The sequence below is a fragment of the Anolis carolinensis genome, unplaced genomic scaffold (genome assembly GCF_035594765.1).
Source record: "Anolis carolinensis isolate JA03-04 unplaced genomic scaffold, rAnoCar3.1.pri scaffold_10, whole genome shotgun sequence".
Classification (NCBI taxonomy): Eukaryota; Metazoa; Chordata; class Lepidosauria; order Squamata; family Dactyloidae; genus Anolis; species Anolis carolinensis.
This window is the reverse complement of record NW_026943821.1, coordinates 20,274,308-20,292,131: the sequence shown is the minus strand read 5'-3', so window position 1 is coordinate 20,292,131 and position 17,824 is coordinate 20,274,308. Positions and strand designations below refer to the sequence as shown.

General features: G+C 44.3%; 2 protein-coding genes and 1 long non-coding RNA gene across 5 annotated transcripts; 2 read left to right on the top strand and 1 right to left on the bottom strand.

Moving 5' to 3' along the window:
- Positions 1 to 15: 15 nt before the first annotated feature.
- Positions 16 to 1,496, bottom strand: LOC134293761 (uncharacterized). Its single transcript, XR_010000724.1, has 2 exons — positions 1,341 to 1,496; positions 16 to 1,183 (listed from the first exon to the last, which is right to left on the bottom strand). It is a non-coding gene; the product is annotated as an uncharacterized LOC134293761 (long non-coding RNA).
- A 496-nt stretch (positions 1,497 to 1,992) lies between these two features.
- Positions 1,993 to 11,744, top strand: zbtb8a (zinc finger and BTB domain containing 8A). Of its 3 annotated transcripts, none has more exons than XM_062962884.1 (4): positions 1,993 to 2,197; positions 6,664 to 7,626; positions 9,704 to 9,873; positions 11,078 to 11,744. In XM_062962884.1, the coding sequence occupies exons 2-4, from the start codon at positions 6,690 to 6,692 to the stop codon at positions 11,402 to 11,404; spliced, it is 1,434 nt and encodes a 477-aa protein (XP_062818954.1). In that variant the 5' UTR covers positions 1,993 to 2,197; positions 6,664 to 6,689; the 3' UTR covers positions 11,405 to 11,744. The 3 variants fall into 3 exon arrangements, with proteins under 3 accessions (XP_062818954.1, XP_062818953.1, XP_062818955.1); XM_062962883.1 differs by lacking the exon at positions 1,993 to 2,197 and adding an exon at positions 4,515 to 4,638; XM_062962885.1 differs by lacking the exon at positions 1,993 to 2,197 and adding an exon at positions 4,523 to 4,676.
- A 559-nt stretch (positions 11,745 to 12,303) lies between these two features.
- LOC100555888 (ferritin heavy chain B) lies at positions 12,304 to 17,192 on the top strand. The gene is made up of 4 exons (XM_003228716.4): positions 12,304 to 12,764; positions 14,940 to 15,086; positions 16,698 to 16,823; positions 16,940 to 17,192. Exons 1-4 carry the CDS (start codon positions 12,663 to 12,665, stop codon positions 17,090 to 17,092), a joined length of 528 nt encoding a protein of 175 aa, XP_003228764.1. The 5' UTR covers positions 12,304 to 12,662; the 3' UTR covers positions 17,093 to 17,192.
- Positions 17,193 to 17,824: the final 632 nt, after the last annotated feature.

Sequence of the window (17,824 nt, the reverse complement as noted above, 5' to 3'; positions counted from 1 at the left end):
GCTTTTGTGACACCCCCCCCCCCCCCCCCCGTTTCTCCGGTGGTGCGTTATTGCGTCTTGTTGAAACTGTACATGTACCATACACGTTTATATGGCTGTTGTCCGGTACTTTTATAGATGAAACATGTGGAAAATAAAATAAGTGAATGAACATCAAGAAAACGATGGAACGAGGGTCTTGTTTTCATGCAAGTAAAAGAAAATGATCTCACTCCTTTCTATGGCTGGATGGCCATCTGTCGAGAGGGCTTTGATTGTGTCTCTACCTGGCAGAAGCAGGCTGGACTGGATGGCCCTTGGGAACCCCTTCCAGCACAATTTCTATGCTATCCCTACCATATATAAATACCTTCAGCCATCGCTACCTACCTATCTATCTCAATGATATCTATGGTTGGATGGCCATCTGTTGGGAGGGCTTTGATTGTGTCTTCAGCCATCTCTACCTACCTACCTATCTCAATCCTACCTATGGCTGGATGGCCATCTGTCAGGAGGGCTTTGATTGTGTCTTCCGCCACATCTACCAACCTATCTATCTCAATGATATCTATGGCTGGATGGACATCTCTTGGGAGGGCTTTGATTGGGTCTGCAGCCATATCTATCTACCTATCTATCTCAATCATATCTATGGCTGGATGGCCATCTGTCGGGAGGGCTTTGATTGTGTCTTCAGCCATATCTGCCTACCTATCTATCTCAATGATATCTATGGCTAGATGGCCATCTGTCAGGAGGGCTTTGATTGTGTCTTCAGCCATCTCTACCTACCTATCTCAATGATATCTATGGCTGGATGGCCATCTCTTGGGAGGGCTTTGATTGTGTCTTCAGCCATCTCTACCTACCTATCTATCTCAATCCTATCTATGGCTGGATGACCATCTGTTGGGAGGGCTTTGTGTCTTCAGCCATATCTACCTATCTATCTATCTATCTCAATGATATCTATGGCTGGATGGCCATCTGTCGGGAGGGCTTTGATTGTGTCTTCAGCCATCTCTACCTACCTACCTATCTATCTCAATCATATCTATGGCTGGATGGCCATCTGTCAGGCGGGCTTTGATTGTGTCTTCAGCCATCTCTACCTACCTATCTATCTATCTCAATCCTATCTATGGCTGAATGGGCATCTGTCGGGGAGGCTTTGATTGTGTCTTCAGCCATCTCTACCTACCTATCTATCTATCTCAATCCTATCTATGGCTGGGTGGCCATCTGTCGGGAGGGCTTTGATTGTGTAGCAGGCTGGACTGGATGGCCCTTGGGAACTCCTTCCAGCACAATTTCTATGCTATCCCTACCATATAATAAATACCTTCAGCCATCTCTACCTATCTATCTCAATCATATCTATGGCTGGATGGCCATCTGTCGGGAGGGCTTTGATTGTGTCTTCAGCCATCTCTACCTACCTACCTATCTCAATGATATCTATGGCTGGATGGCCATCTGTCGGGAGGGCTTTGATTGTGTCTTCAGCCATCTCTACCTACCTACCTATCTCAATGATATCTATGGCTGGATGGCCATCTGTCGGGAGGGCTTTGATTGTGTCTTCAGCCATCTCTACCTACCTACCTATCTCAATGATATCTATGGCTGGATGGCCATCTGTCGGGAGGGCTTTGATTGTGTCTTCAGCCATCTCTACCTACCTACCTATCTCAATCATATCTATGGCTGGATGGCCATCTGTCGGGAGGGCTTTGATTGTGTCTTCAGCCATCTCTACCTACCTACCTATCTCAATCATATCTATGGCTGGATGGCCATCTGTCGGGAGGGCTTTGATTGTGTCTTCAGCCATCTCTACCTACCTACCTATCTCAATGATATCTATGGCTGGATGGCTATCTGCTGGGAGGGCTTTGGCTGTGCCTGCGGGGCGTTCTGCAGGGGTGGTGGGCAGAGCCTGGAAGGGCGCAGCGCCCGCCTCCCTGCCTGCCTGGCTCCCCCGCCCTCTTTGCGCCTTGCCCCTTTAACTGTGTCCCCGGGGCGCCTCTCTCTCTTTTCCGCCCTCCGACGCCCACGTCATCATCATCACCAGCAGCAGAGGCAGAGGCAGCAGCAGCGCTGGGCTCAGCCTTTTGTTTCCCGCCGCCGCCGCCGGGCTTCTCCCTCCCTGCCTCGCTTCCTCGCCCGCAGCGCCCGCAGCGCCCTCCGCCCAGGCGCGGCCTCTCGCAGGACGGTGAGCGGCGCCGCGGGGCCCGGCCGAGGGCAAGGAGGGCTGAGCCGGGCAAGAAGGGGCGCGGGAGGGAGGGAGGGCGGGCGCGGGAGGGAGGGAGGGCGGGCGGGGAGCCGTCTCCAGGGAGGCGGGCGGGCGGGCGGGCGGGCGAGCGGGGACTCCCCTGGCCCTTCCCTTCTCTCCTCCTTCCCTCCCTTCCTCTCTTCCTCCCTTCCTTCCTTCCCGGGTCCCTGGCGGGAGTCCCTTGGAACCTCCGGTGCGGAGCGAGTGGCCCGCCAGGGGAGGAGGAGGAGGAGGCGGAGGAGGCGGGGCGGGGCTGAGGATCCCTGGCGCCCTCCCTCCCTCCCTCCTACCTTTCCGTCCTCCCTTCTTCCTCTTCCCCTCCCTTCTTCCCTCCTTCCCTTCCTTCTTTCTTTCCTTCCTTTTCTCCTTCCTCCCTTCCTCTTCTCCTCTTCCATCCTTCTTTTATTTCTTCCTCCCTTTCCTGACTTTTTTCTTTCCTTCCTTCTTCTCCTTTCCTTCATTCCAGCCTTCCTCCCAACCTCCCTTCCTTCTTTCCTCCCTCCCATCCTTCTCTCATTTCTCCCTTCCTTCTTTTTTCTTTCCTTCCTTCTTTCCTTCCTCCCTTCCTCCCTTTTTTGCTCCCTTCCTTCTTCCCTTCCTTTCTTTTTCCCCTTCTTCATATTCTCCTTTTTTCCTTCCTTCTTTTCTTCCTTCCTTCCTCCCTCCCTCCTTTCTTCTTCTCCTTCCTCCCTCCCTTCCTCTCTTCCTCCCTCCCTCCCTCCCTTCCTTCTTCCCTTCCTTCCTGCTTTTCTCCTTCCCTCTCTCCTTCCTTCTTTTCTTTTCTTCCTTATTCGTCTTCTCCTCTCTCCCTCCCTTCTTTCCTCCCTTCCTCTTCCCTTCCTTCTTTTCCCCTTCTTCACATTCTCCTTTTTCCTTCCTTCTTTTCTTCTTTCCTCCCTCCCTACCTCCCTTCTTCTTCTCCTTCCTCTCTCCCTTCCTTCCTTCATCCATTCCTTCTTCCCTTCCTTCCTGCTTTTCTCCTTTCCTCTCTCCTTCCCATTTCTTTTCTTTTCTTCCTTATTCATCTTCTCCTCCCTCCCTCCCTCCCTTCTTTCCTCCCTTCCTCTTCCCTTCCTTCTTTTTCCCCTTCTTCATATTCTCATTTTTCCTTCCTTCCTTCGTTCCTTTCTTCCTTCTTTTCTTCCTCTCTCCCTTCCTCTCTCCCTTCCTTCCTTCCTCCATCCCTAACTTCTTCCCTTCCTTCCTGCTTTTCTCCTTTCCTCTTTCCTTCCTTCTTTTCTTTTCTTTTCTTTTCTTTTCTTTTCTTCCTTAATCATCTTCTCCTCCCTCCCTCCCTCCCTCCCTCCCTCCCTTCCTTCCTTCCTTCCTTCCTTCCTCTGTCCCTTCCTTCTTGCTTTTCTCCTTTCCTCTCCCCTTCCCTCTTTTCTTTTCTTCCTTAATCATCTTCTCCTCCCGCCCTCCCTCCCTCCCTTCCTTCCTTCCTTCCTTCCTTCCTTCCTCTGTCCCTTCCTTCTTTTCTTTTCTTTTCTTCCTTAATCATCTTCCCCTCCCTCCCTCCCTCCCTTCCTTCCTCTGTCCCTTCCTTCTTGCTTTTCTCCTTTCCTCTCTCCTTCCCTCTTTTCTTTTCTTCCTTAATCATCTTCCCCTCCCTCCCTCCCTCCCTCCCTCCCTCCCTTCCTTCCTTCCTTCCTCTGTCCCTTCCTTCTTTTCTTTTCTTTTCTTCCTTAATCATCTTCCCCTCCCTCCCTCCCTCCCTCCCTTCCTTCCTCTGTCCCTTCCTTCTTGCTTTTCTCCTTTCCTCTCTCCTTCCCTCTTTTCTTTTCTTCCTTAATCATCTTCCCCTCCCTCCCTCCCTCCCTCCCTCCCTCCCTTCCTTCCTTCCTTCCTCTGTCCCTTCCTTCTTGCTTTTCTCCTTTCCTCTCTCCTTCACTCTTTTCTTTTCTTCCTTAATCATCTTCTCCTCCCTCCCTCCCTCCCTTCCTTCCTTCCTCTGTCCCTTCCTTCTTTTCTTTTCTTTTCTTCCTTAATCATCTTCTCCTCCCTCCCTCCCTCCCTCCCTCCCTCCCTTCCTTCCTTCCTTCCTTCCTTCCTTCCTTCCTTCCTCTGTCCCTTCCTTCTTGCTTTTCTCCTTTCCTCTCCCCTTCTCTCTTTTCTTTTCTTCCTTATACATCTTCTCCTCCCTCCCTTCCTTCTTCCTTCCTTGGCCCTTTTCCCGGTCTCTGTGGTGGGTTGAGAAATCCCGTCCATCCCTGGCGAAGTTGGCCAGCACACATCTTCAGGGAAGCTGAAGTGAGGAAGGAGAGATGGAAGGAGGAAAAAGCACCGGTTCCTATTGGGTAGAATAAGACAGGCCAGATGGGAATGGTCACAGCACAGCTCCCTTGATCCGAAGCCCAGCCTCCTGCTCCCTATGGGTTCTGGTCAGTCGTGGCCAGCGCAGCTCATCTTTGTAGTAAATGTATTACCCACCTCTCCTTATGTAGTCTAATAATCTATATATATAAAAGAGTGATGGCATCACGGCGACCCACAAAACAACAAAACTACAGGCCCCCCAACCTCGAAATTTGACGACACAACCCACCATCCATGGCTCTAGGTTGATACAACAAAAAGAAAAGAAAAATAAAGTCCTAATTAGAGAGAGAGGAATAATTGCTTTTATCCAATTGCTGCCAGTTAGAAGGCTAAGCTCCTCCAACTTGGTCTCCTAGCAACCCAATAAAAAATAATAAAAAACACTAAAAAATAATTAAAAACACAAAAAAAATTAATACAATAAAATACTATAATAACAGAAAATAACTAAAAATTATACAAGAAAATAATAAAATATAATAAATAAAAAGATAACTTACAATAAAATTAATTAAAAATACAAATAACGTCAAATAAAAATTACACAACAATTTTTAACCAATACCACCACCACTTTGCCACAGCAACGCGTGGCCGGGCACAGCTAGTAATTATAATAATAATTGCTTTGCTCATTTCTGAGTAAAGGTAAAGGTTTTTCCCTGATAGTCGTGTCCGACTCTGGGGGTTTGTGCTCATCTCCATTCCTAAGCCAAAGAGCCGGCATTGTCCATAGACACCTCTAAGGTCATGTTGCCAGCATGATTGCATGAAATGCCGTTACCTTCCCACCAGAGCGGTACCTATTGATTTACTCACATTTGCACATACACAAACTGCTAGGTTGGCAGAAGCTGGGGCTAACAGCGGGTGCTCACCCCGCTCCCAGGATTCGAACCTGCGACCTTTCGGTCCGCAAGTTCAGCAGCTCAGCGCTTTAACACACTGCACCACTGGGGGGCCCTTCTTATTTAGTTTAATAATAGTAATAATGAATTTTTTACCCCTTGTCCTTATCTAATGTGATGATAATAATACAGTAGAGTCTCACTTATCCAACATAAACGGGCCGGCAGAATGTTGGATAAGTGAATATGTTGGATAATAAGGAGGGATTAAGGAAAAGCCTATTAAACATCAAATTAGGTTATGATTTTACAAATGAAGCACCAAAACATGTTAGACAACAAATTTGGCAGAAAAAGTAGTTCAATACGCAGTAATGCTATGTAGTAATTACTGTATTTACGAATTTAGCACCAAAATATCACGATATATTGAAAACATTGACTACAAAAATACGTTGGATAATCCAGAACGTTGGATAAGCGAAGGTTGGATAAGTGAGACTCTACTGTACATTTAAGCTACTGTATGTGTTCTTTTTTTGTTATGATGAACCAGTTAAAGTTAGATGGAAGTCAATCAATTTTTTATTTTTATTTTATTTTTTTATTTTTTCTGTCTTTCTCTTCTTTATATCTCATTTCCTACTTTCCTATAAACAATCAGTGTTCCCCCACTTTCGATGTGAAAATTTTACTACTGGCTAACCTATATTCTCTTTCTAAAAAAATTTCAATAAATATATATATTTTTTAAAATCATCAGGAAAAAAGTCCTCTTCCTCGCTTTAGATGCCGAAAAAGCTTTCGACAACGTTAATTGGGAATTTTTTTAAAACAATAATTAGAGAATTTGATATGGGGTATTATTTCCAAAATATAATAGAAGCTATTTACAAAACCCAAAATACAAAAATACTAAATAGGGGTTTTGAAACCCCTCTTTCTAACCTTAAATATAAAATTTTCAATAAAAATATATATTTTTTAAATCATGAGAAAAAAAGTCCTCTTCCTCGCTTTAGATGCCCAAAAAGCTTTCGACAACGTTAATTGGGAATTTTTTTAAAACAATAATTAGAGAATTGGATATGGGGTATTATTTCCAAAATATAATAGAAGCTATTTACAAAACCCAAAATGCAAAAATACTAAATAGGGGTTTTGAAACTTGAGGTGCGCATGAGATTGACGGTGCATGAGATGGTAGTCAATACGGGTGCTGTTCCTTCTCTTTTGCAGAGGAAGGAAGCCTGCAGCAGTCGAGGATGGAGATCTCCTCCCACCAGTTCCACCTCCTGCAGCAGTTGGACGAGCAGCGCAGGCAGGACCTCTTCTGCGACTGCAGCATCGTGGTGGAAGGCAAGGTCTTCAAGGCCCACCGGAACGTGCTCTTCGCCAGCAGCGGCTACTTCAAGATGTTCCTCTCGCAGTCCTCGAAAGAGAGCGGCCAGCCCTCCACGGCCACCTTCCAGGCCTTTGCCCCGGAGACCTTTTCGGTCATCCTGGACTTTGTCTATTCAGGGAAGCTCTCTCTCACGGGGCAGAACGTCATCGAGGTCATGTCGGCCGCCAGCTTCCTGCAGATGACGGACGTCATCAGCGTGTGCAAGACCTTCATCAAGTCCTCCCTGGACATCAGCGAGAAGGAGAAGGACCGCTACTTCAGCCTGTCGGATAAAGAGGCCGTGAACTCGAACGGCGTGGAGCGTTTGTGTTTGTACGGCGGCGGAGTCGGCGGCGGGTGGCGAGCGGAGGGCAGCCCTCCTCCGTCCCATTTGAGCCCGGACAGCGGGAATTCCTGGACCAGTTTCAGCTATTACCCGCCCTCGCAAAGGAACGTCCAGCCGCTCTCCAAACACGACCAAAGGCCGGACTCTGGGAAGAAAAACAGCCGGCATTCGGGACTGACGCAGCCCCCCGACGCCCCTCACTACAAGTCGAGCAAGATGGAAGACGGAGCCGCAGAACCCGTTAGCCATCCTTCTCCACCGGAAGACGATCTCCAGATTGATTCGGAGGGGGATTCTGGCCCGGTGGGGTACCAATACGGCCAAGGGTCCGATGGCAACCCAAGGGGCTTGGCAGTGGCCCCGCAAGAACTGGACTCTTTGCATTCCACCAGCAAATCTAAACCATCCAAAGGGGATGAGCCCTACAATAGCATGTCCTCCATGTTGGGCGTCATGGGGAATTGGGCAGATGGTAAGGAAATGTGTTCTGTGTTTATTTCTGTGTCTTTGCTGTGCAGGATTTGATATTTTGACTGTCGCGCAGTGACTAATAATAACTTTATTTTTGTACCCTGCCTCCATCTTCCCAAAGGGACTCGGGGTGACTAACATGGGGCCAAGCCCGGATAATTGCAAAATAACAAAATAAAATACATGCATAATGCACTTCATCAGCAGATGAAAATTCATGTATTTATTATTTATTTATTTATTTACTGCATTTATAACCCACTCTTCTCACCCCGAAGGGGACTCAAGAGCGGCTTACAAATCAAATGAACACACAATATATTATTAGCATAACACAATATAAGCATTAAATTACTATATTGTAATAATAATAACCTTATTTTTATACCCCGCCTCCATCTTCCCAAAGGGACTCGGGGCGACTAACATGGGGCCAAGCCCGGATAATTGCAAAATAACGAAAGAAAATACAGGCATGATGCACTTCATCAGCAGATGAAAATACATTTATTTATTTACTACATTTATATCCTGCTCTTCTCACCCCGAAGGGGACTCAGAGCGGCTTACAAATCAAATGAACATACAATATATTATTAGCATAGCACAACATAAGCATTAAATTACTATATTGTACTATATCATTATAGGTAAAGGTAAAGGTTTCCCCTGACATTAAGTCTAATCGTGTCAGACTCTGAGGGTTGGTGCTCATCTCCATTGCTAAGCCGAAGAGCCGGCGTTGTCCATAGACACCTCCAAGGTCATGTAGCCGGCATGACTGCATGGAGTGCCGTTACCTTCCCGCCGGAGCGGTACCCATTGATCTACTCTCACATTGACATGTTTTCGAACTGCTAGGTTGGCAGGAGCTGGGGCTAACAGCGGGCACTCATTCCGCTCCCGGGGCTTGAACCTGGGACCTTTCAGTCTGCAGCTCAGTGCTTTAACGCACTTTGCCACCGGGGCTTCTTTATATCATTATATGGTAATATTATTAGTAATATTACATTTAATATATAATATATAATTATTATTATATTGTATTATTAGTAGTATAATATTGTATTCCATTATAATATTATTATCAATATTATATGTATTGATAAGGCACTCCTCTGAGAGATTCATGGTTTCCAGAATTGGTCACTTTCTCTGGACACCTATCTATTTACTCTATCTACCTACCTACCTACCATATTCGTGTATCTACCCTATCTTTCTGCCTATTGTATCCATGTACCATATCTATCTATCTACCTATCATCTATCTATCTATCTATCTATCTATCTATCTATCTATCTATCTATCTATCTATCTATCTATCTATCTATCTATCTATAATCTATCTATCCATTGATCTACCGTATCTATCGATCTACCATATCTATCGATCTACCGTATCTGTCTGTCGTTCTACTATATCTTAACTATCTCCCATATCTGTCTGTCTACTGTATATATTGATCAACCGTATCTATCAATCTACCATATCTTTTGATCTACTGTATCTGTCTGTCGTTCTACCATATCTTAACTATCTCCCATATCTGTCTGTCTACTGTATATATTGATCAACCGTATCTATCAATCTACCATATCTTTTGATCTACTGTATCTGTCTGTCGTTCTACCATATCTTAACTATCTCCCATATCTGTCTGTATGTCTACCGTATCTTTCGATCTACTATATCTTTCGATCTACCGTATCTTTCGATCTACCGTATCTGTCTCTTTCTACTATATCTTAACTGTCTACCATATCCGTCTGTCTGTCTACCGTATCTATCTACCATATCTGTCTATCTACCATGGTGTCCATTTCCTCTTTGAATGTTGTTGCCCAGATTTGGACCAAGTGTCATTACAGGTGAGAAGGTCTGACCAAAGCAGAAGATGAGAGTGGGGCCAGGACTTAATTGCGGTGTTGCTTGCATGTTCATGTACAGTGTTTACATCCTTGGAAGAAGCGACTGTATGTATGTGGATACAGAGTGGTGCTAAATGTGTTATGCCCCCCCCCCCTTTTTAGGATCTTAACAAGGCTTGCTTTCCCTCCCTCCCTCCCCTTGCAGAGGACCTGCCCCGGACGCGCTTCAAGTGCCCCTTCTGCACGCACGTGGTGAAGCGGAAAGCAGACCTCAAGCGCCACTTGCGCTGCCACACGGGAGAGCGGCCCTACCCCTGCGAGGCCTGCGGGAAGCGCTTCAGCCGCTTGGACCACCTCACCAGCCATTTCCGAACGGTGCGACCTTTTGATGTAGCCCAAAATCCTATTGGCTTTTTCAGCTGCTGCATCCCATTGTTGGCTCATGTTCAGCTTGTCCACAAAGACTCTTTTTTTAAAAAAGTGTCCATATTTATATTTTTAAAAAGTGTCCATATTTATATTAAAAAGAAAATAAACAAATAAATCTGAACAAATGGCAATATAAAAATGCAAAAGTACTTGGCAAAGAAACACACTTATCCAAGTCTCGCTTATCCAAGCTTCTGGATTATCCAAGCCATTTTTGTAGTCAATGTTTGCAATATATTGTGATATTTTGGTGCTAAATTCGTAAATACAGTAATTACAACATAACATGATGGCGTATTGAACTACTTTTTCTGTCCAATTTGTGGTATAACATGATGTTTTGGTGCCTAATTTGTAAAATCATAATCTAATTTGATGTTTAATAGACTTTTCCTTAATCCCTCCTTATTATCCAAAATATTCGCTTATCCAAGCTTCTGCCGGCCTGTTTAGCTTGGATAAGTGAGATTGTACTGTACACCTGAATTATCTGCTTATTTTCACTGTTTCACAACCTGTTCACAAGCCACCAGCCATTGTAAGCTCTAGTTCTTTTCTTCTTCAAAAAAGGTTTTTAGAAGGAAAGACTATTTCAACGTGGGGGTTTCAAATTTGACTACAGTAGAGTCTCACTTATCCAACATAAACGGGCCAGCAGAATGTTGGATAAGCGAATATGTTGGATAATAAGGAGAGATTAAGAAAAAGCCCATTAAATATCAAAATAGGTTATGATTTTACAAATTAAGCACCACAACATCATGTTATACAACAAATTTGACAGAAAAAGTAGTTCAGTACGCAGTAATGCTATGTAGTAATTACTGTATTTACGAATTTAGCACCAAAATATCACGATATATTGAAAACATTGACTACAAAAATGCGTTGGATAATCCAGAACGTTGATTAAGCGAGGCTTGGATAAGTGAGACTCTACTGTATTATACATTTTAATTTTCACCACTCGTTAAACTTCCTTCTGTAAAAAAAAAAGTCACAAAGACTCTCAAGGTCTCTTTCACATATAACATTGTTGTCAAGCCAGGCAGCCACCGTCCTGTAACTGTACATTTTATTTTTTTCTGCCTGGGTAAAGTCTCCTACACTTCTTGTTGAAATTCATTGGCCTTCTTCCGTTTCTCCGCAGATCCACCAAGCTTGCAAGCCCATCTGCCGGAAGTGCAAGCGGCACGTGACGGAGATGACCGGGCAGGTGGTCCAGGACGGGACGCGGCGCTACAGGTTGTGCAACGAGTGCCTCTCCGAAGCCGGGATCGACAGCATCCGCATTGACTTAAACACGGAGCCTCCGCCAGAGTTCCCTTTGGAAGAGGACAAGGACTCCAGCTGGAATTACAGCGAGGACAACAAATCCGACGTGGAAATTGTCGAGGACAGCTCCACCGACCTGGTTATCCAGCAAGTGGACGACAGCGAGGACGACGAGAAAGACGTGAAGCCAAACGTCAGGTAGTCCAGAACGGACTGGATGCGGAGAACCCCCCTTTTTCGGTTGCCGTTCCTTTGTCTTGACCGTTCGACTCCCAACCGGCCTGCAGTTAAACGTACCATCCGTTTTCTCTTCTATGACTTGCATGCATTTATGGACAGAGCGTTGTATGACTTTTTTGCATTTACTCCCAAGTCTTGCGATTTCGTCCATCCCAAGATGGCATTTCATTTGCCATTCGACGACAATGATCACTTTTGATAGTATTCAGCGGATCTCTTCTCAATCCTTTTTTTTCCAATGTTGAGGAGCGCTTCGAAATAAAAGTTCACAACTTCATTGTAAGTTACTCTATTACAACTCACGGAGGCGTGGAAGTTTTCTTTTAAATATGTGCTATTTATTTATTTATTATTTATTTACAGCATTTATATTCCGCCCTTCTCACCCCGAAGGGGACTCAGGGCGGATCACATTACACATATAGGCAAACATTCAATGTCTTTTAACATAGAACAAAGACAAGACAAACATAGGCTCCGAGCGGGCCTCGAACTCATGACCTCCTGGTCAGAGTGATTCATTGCAGTGATTCATTGCAGCTGCTCTCCAGCCTGCGCCACAGCCTGAGCTTAGATGGGGCCAAGCCCGGACATCAACAATATAAAAACAAGCAATAGAACAAAACCATCAACAATAAAAACAGTCATAAAAAATCACATAGAAAATATACTGATTAAAATCTTGGATTGGATCCAAAGAAACGGGGCCGAAAGTGCGTTATGTTGGTATCATCAGTACCTAAATTTCCTACTTGATAGTTGCAACTATCTTTCGGGTTGCTTAGGTCAGCAACGAGCAGGGGCTATATTTTAAATTTTCGGGTGCTCACCCCGACATGGGCTGGCCTTGAACTCATGACTTCTTGGTCAGAGTGATTTATTGAAGCTGGCTGCTAACCACAGCCTCAGGTTAGTCCATTTCTTAGATAGCCTTTGGTTCCTGGATACATAAGAGCAAGAATCCTCCCTGTGGACCTTCAAGATCTCTGTCTAGTGTGATTGTGTTGCTTGGCATCGCCTTGTCCTTCCCTGGTGCCATGGAGACCCTTGTGTCACGCTGCGAGGCCACGTGCTCATCTCCACTTGCTATTGAATGGCATTCCCTGTCCATTGAGTCCCATTATATGGACGAACAATGGTGGTGAGTCACAGGCCTTCGGCAGAAATGTTCAGTGCCCAAACCTGGAGTGGCCCTTGACTCAACCGGGAGCCACTGAGAGATGGGCTCCCAGGTGAACCAGAACTACCACGTGGAGTGCGAGGCGGCCGTGAACTGCGTGGCCAACCTGGAGCTTTATGCCAGCTATGCCTACCTCTCCATGGTAAGCCTGCGTGCTGCTTCTCTCTTGTGGGACATGCTCAGCACTTCTTCTTTAGATCCAAATAGGACATGTTTCAACAGCACTGTTGGACTTAACCCCATTGATTTCATTTATTTATTTACAGTATTTATATTCCGCCCTTCTCACCCGGAAGGGGACTCAGGGCGGATTACAATGAACACATATATGGCAAACATTCCATGCCAACAGACAAACAACATATATAGACAGACACAGAGGCATTTAACTTTTTTTTTTCCAGCTTCACGATTCCGGCCACAGGGGGAGCTGTTGCTTCACTGTCCAGTAGTGGCTGTACTTCCTCATTCCATTCCTCGTGTTTTGCTGGCAGTTTTATGATGTTGTACATTAGTTAAATTAGCCTCCCCGCATAAAGCGTACCTAAATTTCCCTACTTGACAGATGCAACTGTCTTTCGGAGCTGCATAGGTCAACAGCAAGCTGGGCTATTCAATGGTCGGGGGCTTAACCCGACCCGGGCTTCGAACTCATGACCTCTCGGTCAGTAGTGATTTATTGCAGCGGGTTACTAGCCAGCTGCGCCACAGCCCGGCCCTTTGGGAGAATCTGCTCTCCCTCTCTCTCTCCAATCTATCTATCTATCATACCTATCTACTCTCTATTGATCTGTATCTATTTACCATACCTGCCTAACTACCTACCTACTGCATGTACAGTAGAGTCTCACTTATCCAACATAAACGGACCGGCAGAACGTTGGATAAGCGAATATGTTGGATAATAATAAGAGATTAAGGAGAAGCCTATTAAACATCAAATTAGGTTATGATTTTACAAATTAAGCACCAAAACAGCATGTTATACAACAAATTTGACTGAAAAAGTAGTTCAATACGCAGTAATGCTACGTAGTAATTAATGTATTTACGAATTTAGCACCAAAATATCACTGTATATACTCGAGTATAAGCCGACCCGAATATAAGCCGAGGCACCTAATTTTACCACAAAAAAACTGGGAAAACATTCACTCCAGTATAAGCCGAGAGCGGTAAATTTCAGAAATAAAAATAGATACCAATAAAATTACATTAAATGAGGCATCGGTAGGTTAAATGTTTTTGAATATTTACATAAAGCTCAAATTTAAGATAAGACTGTCCAACTCTGATCAAATCATTATTCTCATCTTCTTCAATGTAAATGTGCTTATGTATCCTTTTAATAATAATAGAGTAAAATAATACATGTAATAATAATAATAATAATAAATACAGGAAAATAATACATGTAATAATAAATAGAGTAGAATATTAAATGTAATAATAATAAGATCAGATATAAATAATAAATGTATTATTAATAATAATAGAGTAAAATAAAGGTAATAGTAGCAACAATAATAGAGAAAAAAATAAATGTAATAATACCAATAATAATAGAGAAAAATAATAAATGTACCATATATTCTCAAGTATAAGCTGACCCAAATACAAGCCAACCAGGACCCTCACCCGAGTATAAGCCGAGGGGCCTTTTTCAGTCTTAAAAAAAGGGCTGAAAAATTAGGCTTATACTCGAGTATATACAGTAATTTTACTGGTATCTCGGCTTATACTGGAGTCAATGTTTTCCCAGTTTTTTATGGTAAAATTAGGTGCCTCGGCTTATATTGGGGTTGGCTTATACTCGAGTATATACGGTAAGTGTAATCAAAGCATGATGAGAACAGCTCAATAACACTATATCTAACACGATTTTTGTTCCTGGGGTATATATATCATTTCTTAATTGGTTCTATCATAAAAACATGGGAAAAGTTTCCTAAGCTGCAAAAATGTTTGTGCAGGAGGGACATCCTGCAGCACATTTTGCTCTAGTTTTTCAGTGAATATCTCATAGAGTCTCAACCAATTCAACCTAGTTTGTGGTAGCCACAAAAACCAAGTTTCTGAAGTAGAACAACTATTTTCAACGTAAGCACCACACTATTAAACAGGATGTAACACTTTCAAACCAGGAACAGAAACTTTTTCAAATTTTGTTATAGAGTGTAATTTGTGAGTGTGGAAACTGATGGATAGGATGTATATAACACCAGTAGAAAACGTCAGAAAATACTGATCACTGATCAACGGATCTGGTAAAGGGCCTTTGATGGTTTCTTGTTCTTTTCTCCCTCCTTGACCCCAGTCCCACTACTTTAAGCGTGACGACGTGGCCCTGAAGCACGTGGCCGACTTCTTCAGCAAAGAGTCCCTCAAGAAGAGTGCGGACGCAGAGGCGTTTCTCAAGTATCAGAACAAGAGAGGAGGGTGCATCATGCTGAAGGACATTCAGGTGAATGGACGAAAGAAGTAAACTTTCATCTATTGTGTTGTCGAAGGCTTTCATGGCCAGAATCACAGGGCTGTGGTGTGTTTTCCGGGCTGTATGGCCATGTTCCAGAAGTATTCTCTCCTGACGTTTTGCCCACATCTATGTCAGGCATCCTCAGAGGTTGTTAGGTATATGGGAAAAGATATTATACACACACACACACACACACACACACACACATATGTATACACACATGCATATATACATATATATAATATACTTTACAATAATATATAATATAATATATTGTATATGCATATAATATTACTATTATTTTGTAATACAATATAATACTAATAATATTAGTATTATATATATATAATAGGCCCGGGCTGTGGCGCAGGCTGGTGAGCAGCCAGCTGCAACAAATCACTCTGACCAAGAGGTCATGAATTCGAGGCCAGCTCGGAGCCTGCGTTTCTCTCTGTCTTTGTTCTATGTTAAGGCATTGAATGTTTGCCCTATATGTATATAATGTGATCCGCCCTAAGTCCCCTTCGGGGTGAGAAGGGCGGAATATAAATACTGTAAATAAATAAATAATAATACAATATAGGGGCCCCTGGTGGCACAGTGTGTTAAAGCGCTGAGCTGCTGAACTTGCAGACCAAAAGGTCCCAGGTTCAAATCCCGGGAGCTGAATGAGTGCCCGCTATTAGCCCCAGCTCCTGCCAACCTAGCAGTTCAAAAACATGCCAATGTGAGTAGATCAATAGGTACCGCTCCGGCGGGAAGGTAACGGCGCTCCATGCAGTCATGCCAGCCACATGACCTTGGAGGTGTCTACGGACAACACCGACTCTTTGGCTTAGAAATGGAGATAAGACCAACCCCGAGAGTCAGACATGACTGGACTTAACGTTAGGGGAAAACCTTTACCTTAAAATTAATAAAATATAATATTAATAATATATTATATATGACATGTAATATTATTAATAATTTTAGGAGCCTCTGGTGGCCTAGGGCATAAAAGCCTCCTGACTTGAAGGTTGGGTTGCTGACCTGAAAGCTGCCAGGTTCAAATCCCACCCAGGGAGAGCACGGATGAGCTCCCTCTATCAGCTCCAGCTCCATGCGGGGACATGAGAGAAGCCTCCCACAAAACATCAAAAACATCCAGGCGTCCCCTGGGCAACGTCCTTGCAGACGGCCAATTCTCTCACTCCAGAAGCAACTCCAGTTGCTCCTGACTCGAAAAAAAAATTAATATTACAATATATACAGTACAATATGGTAATTTATTGCCAGTATTGTGCTATGCTAATAATACAATATTGTATGTAAATTTAATTTCTAAGCCGCTCTGAGTCCCCTTCGGGTGAGAAGGGCGGGATATAAATGTATTAAATAAATAAATAAACCTTTCTTAGTTTTCCCATATACCTCACAATCTCTGAGGATGCCTGCCATAGATGTGGGCGAAACGTCAGGAGAGAATACTTCTGGAACATGGCTATACAGCCTGGAAAACACACAACAACCCTCTTTCATCCATTGACAAAGGCTGAGTAGTCATGAAAATGTAAATACATGAGTGATTTTCCTTACTGCTTGGTCTTTCCTCCTCAGAAGCCAGAAAAGGATGAATGGGAGAACAGTTTGGTGGCCTTTGAGAGCGCCTTACGGCTGGAGCGCATCCTGAACCAAGCTCTCCTGGATTTGCACCATCTGGCTCTGCAGAAAGGGGATCCGCACGTAAGTGAACAAGGAGGATGGGACTGAGAATACACTCAAGAGTTCCCATTCAGACACATGCAACTTGCAAAAAGTTCTTCACTCTTTCAGCCTCCCTGCTTTCTCTCTCCTTGCAGATGTGCGACTTCCTAAAGTCCTTCTTGGAGGACCAAGTGGCAACTGTCAAGGAGATGGGAGGTCACGTTTCCAACCTGCGGCGCCTGGAGGTGCCCCACAATGGCCTCGGGGAGCACCTCTTCGACCAGCACTCTTTGGGGGAGAGCACCTGAGAGGTTGAGTTTGGTGACCACTGGCTATTTGTTCCTGGAAGTCATTGTAATAATAAAAAATGTTTACTGTTGGTCGGGCAGATAGACATATAATCGGTTATACTCGTCTGCTTTCTCCTTTCTCCAGCTCTGACGCCTCTCTCACAATGTCTTAATGGCAATGTTTTCCCTTCTTTTCCCTGAGACGCCTTCCTTTCCTCCTTTCTCTTCCTTTTTCTTTCTCTCATCTCCTTTCCTCTTTCCCTTGTCTCTTTCCTTCCTTATACTCGTATGTACGTCACCTTTCTTTCTCAGTGACATCACAGAGGGCCACTTCACCTAGCAATCTTTTACCTAGGACCACTTCAGTGACACCAGAGGGCCACTTCATCTAACAACAACCAATCCTTTACCTAAGGGCCAATCCAGTGATATCACCGAAGACCACTTCACCCAGCAACAGCCAATCCTTTACCTAGGAAGGGCCAATCCAGTGATATCACCGAAGGCCACTTCACCCAGCAACAGCCAATCCTTTACCTAGGAAGGGCCAATCCAGTGATATCACAGAAGGCCACTTCATCTAGCAACAGCCAATCCTTTACCTAGGAAGGGCCAATCCAGTGATATTACTGAAGGCCACTTCACCCAGCAACAGCCAATCCTTTACCTAGGAAGGGCCAATCCAGTGATATCACAGAAGGCCACTTCATCTAGCAACAGCCAATCCTTTACCTAGGAAGGGCCAATCCA

What these genes read in the sequence shown, in the direction of transcription:
- zbtb8a (XM_062962883.1), top strand. An exon ending in CATGGGGAATTGGGCAGATG is followed by an intron (nt 7,627 to 9,703) that starts GTAAGGAAATGT and finishes CTCCCCTTGCAG; the next exon opens with AGGACCTGCCCCGGACGCGC. An exon ending in TCACCAGCCATTTCCGAACG is followed by an intron (nt 9,874 to 11,077) that starts GTGCGACCTTTT and finishes GTTTCTCCGCAG; the next exon opens with ATCCACCAAGCTTGCAAGCC.
- LOC100555888 (XM_003228716.4), top strand. Translation starts at nt 12,663, where the DNA reads ATGGGCTCCCAGGTGAACCAGAACTACCACGTGGAGTGCGAGGCGGCC. An exon ending in TCATGCTGAAGGACATTCAG is followed by an intron (nt 15,087 to 16,697) that starts GTGAATGGACGA and finishes TTTCCTCCTCAG; the next exon opens with AAGCCAGAAAAGGATGAATG. An exon ending in TGCAGAAAGGGGATCCGCAC is followed by an intron (nt 16,824 to 16,939) that starts GTAAGTGAACAA and finishes CTCTCCTTGCAG; the next exon opens with ATGTGCGACTTCCTAAAGTC.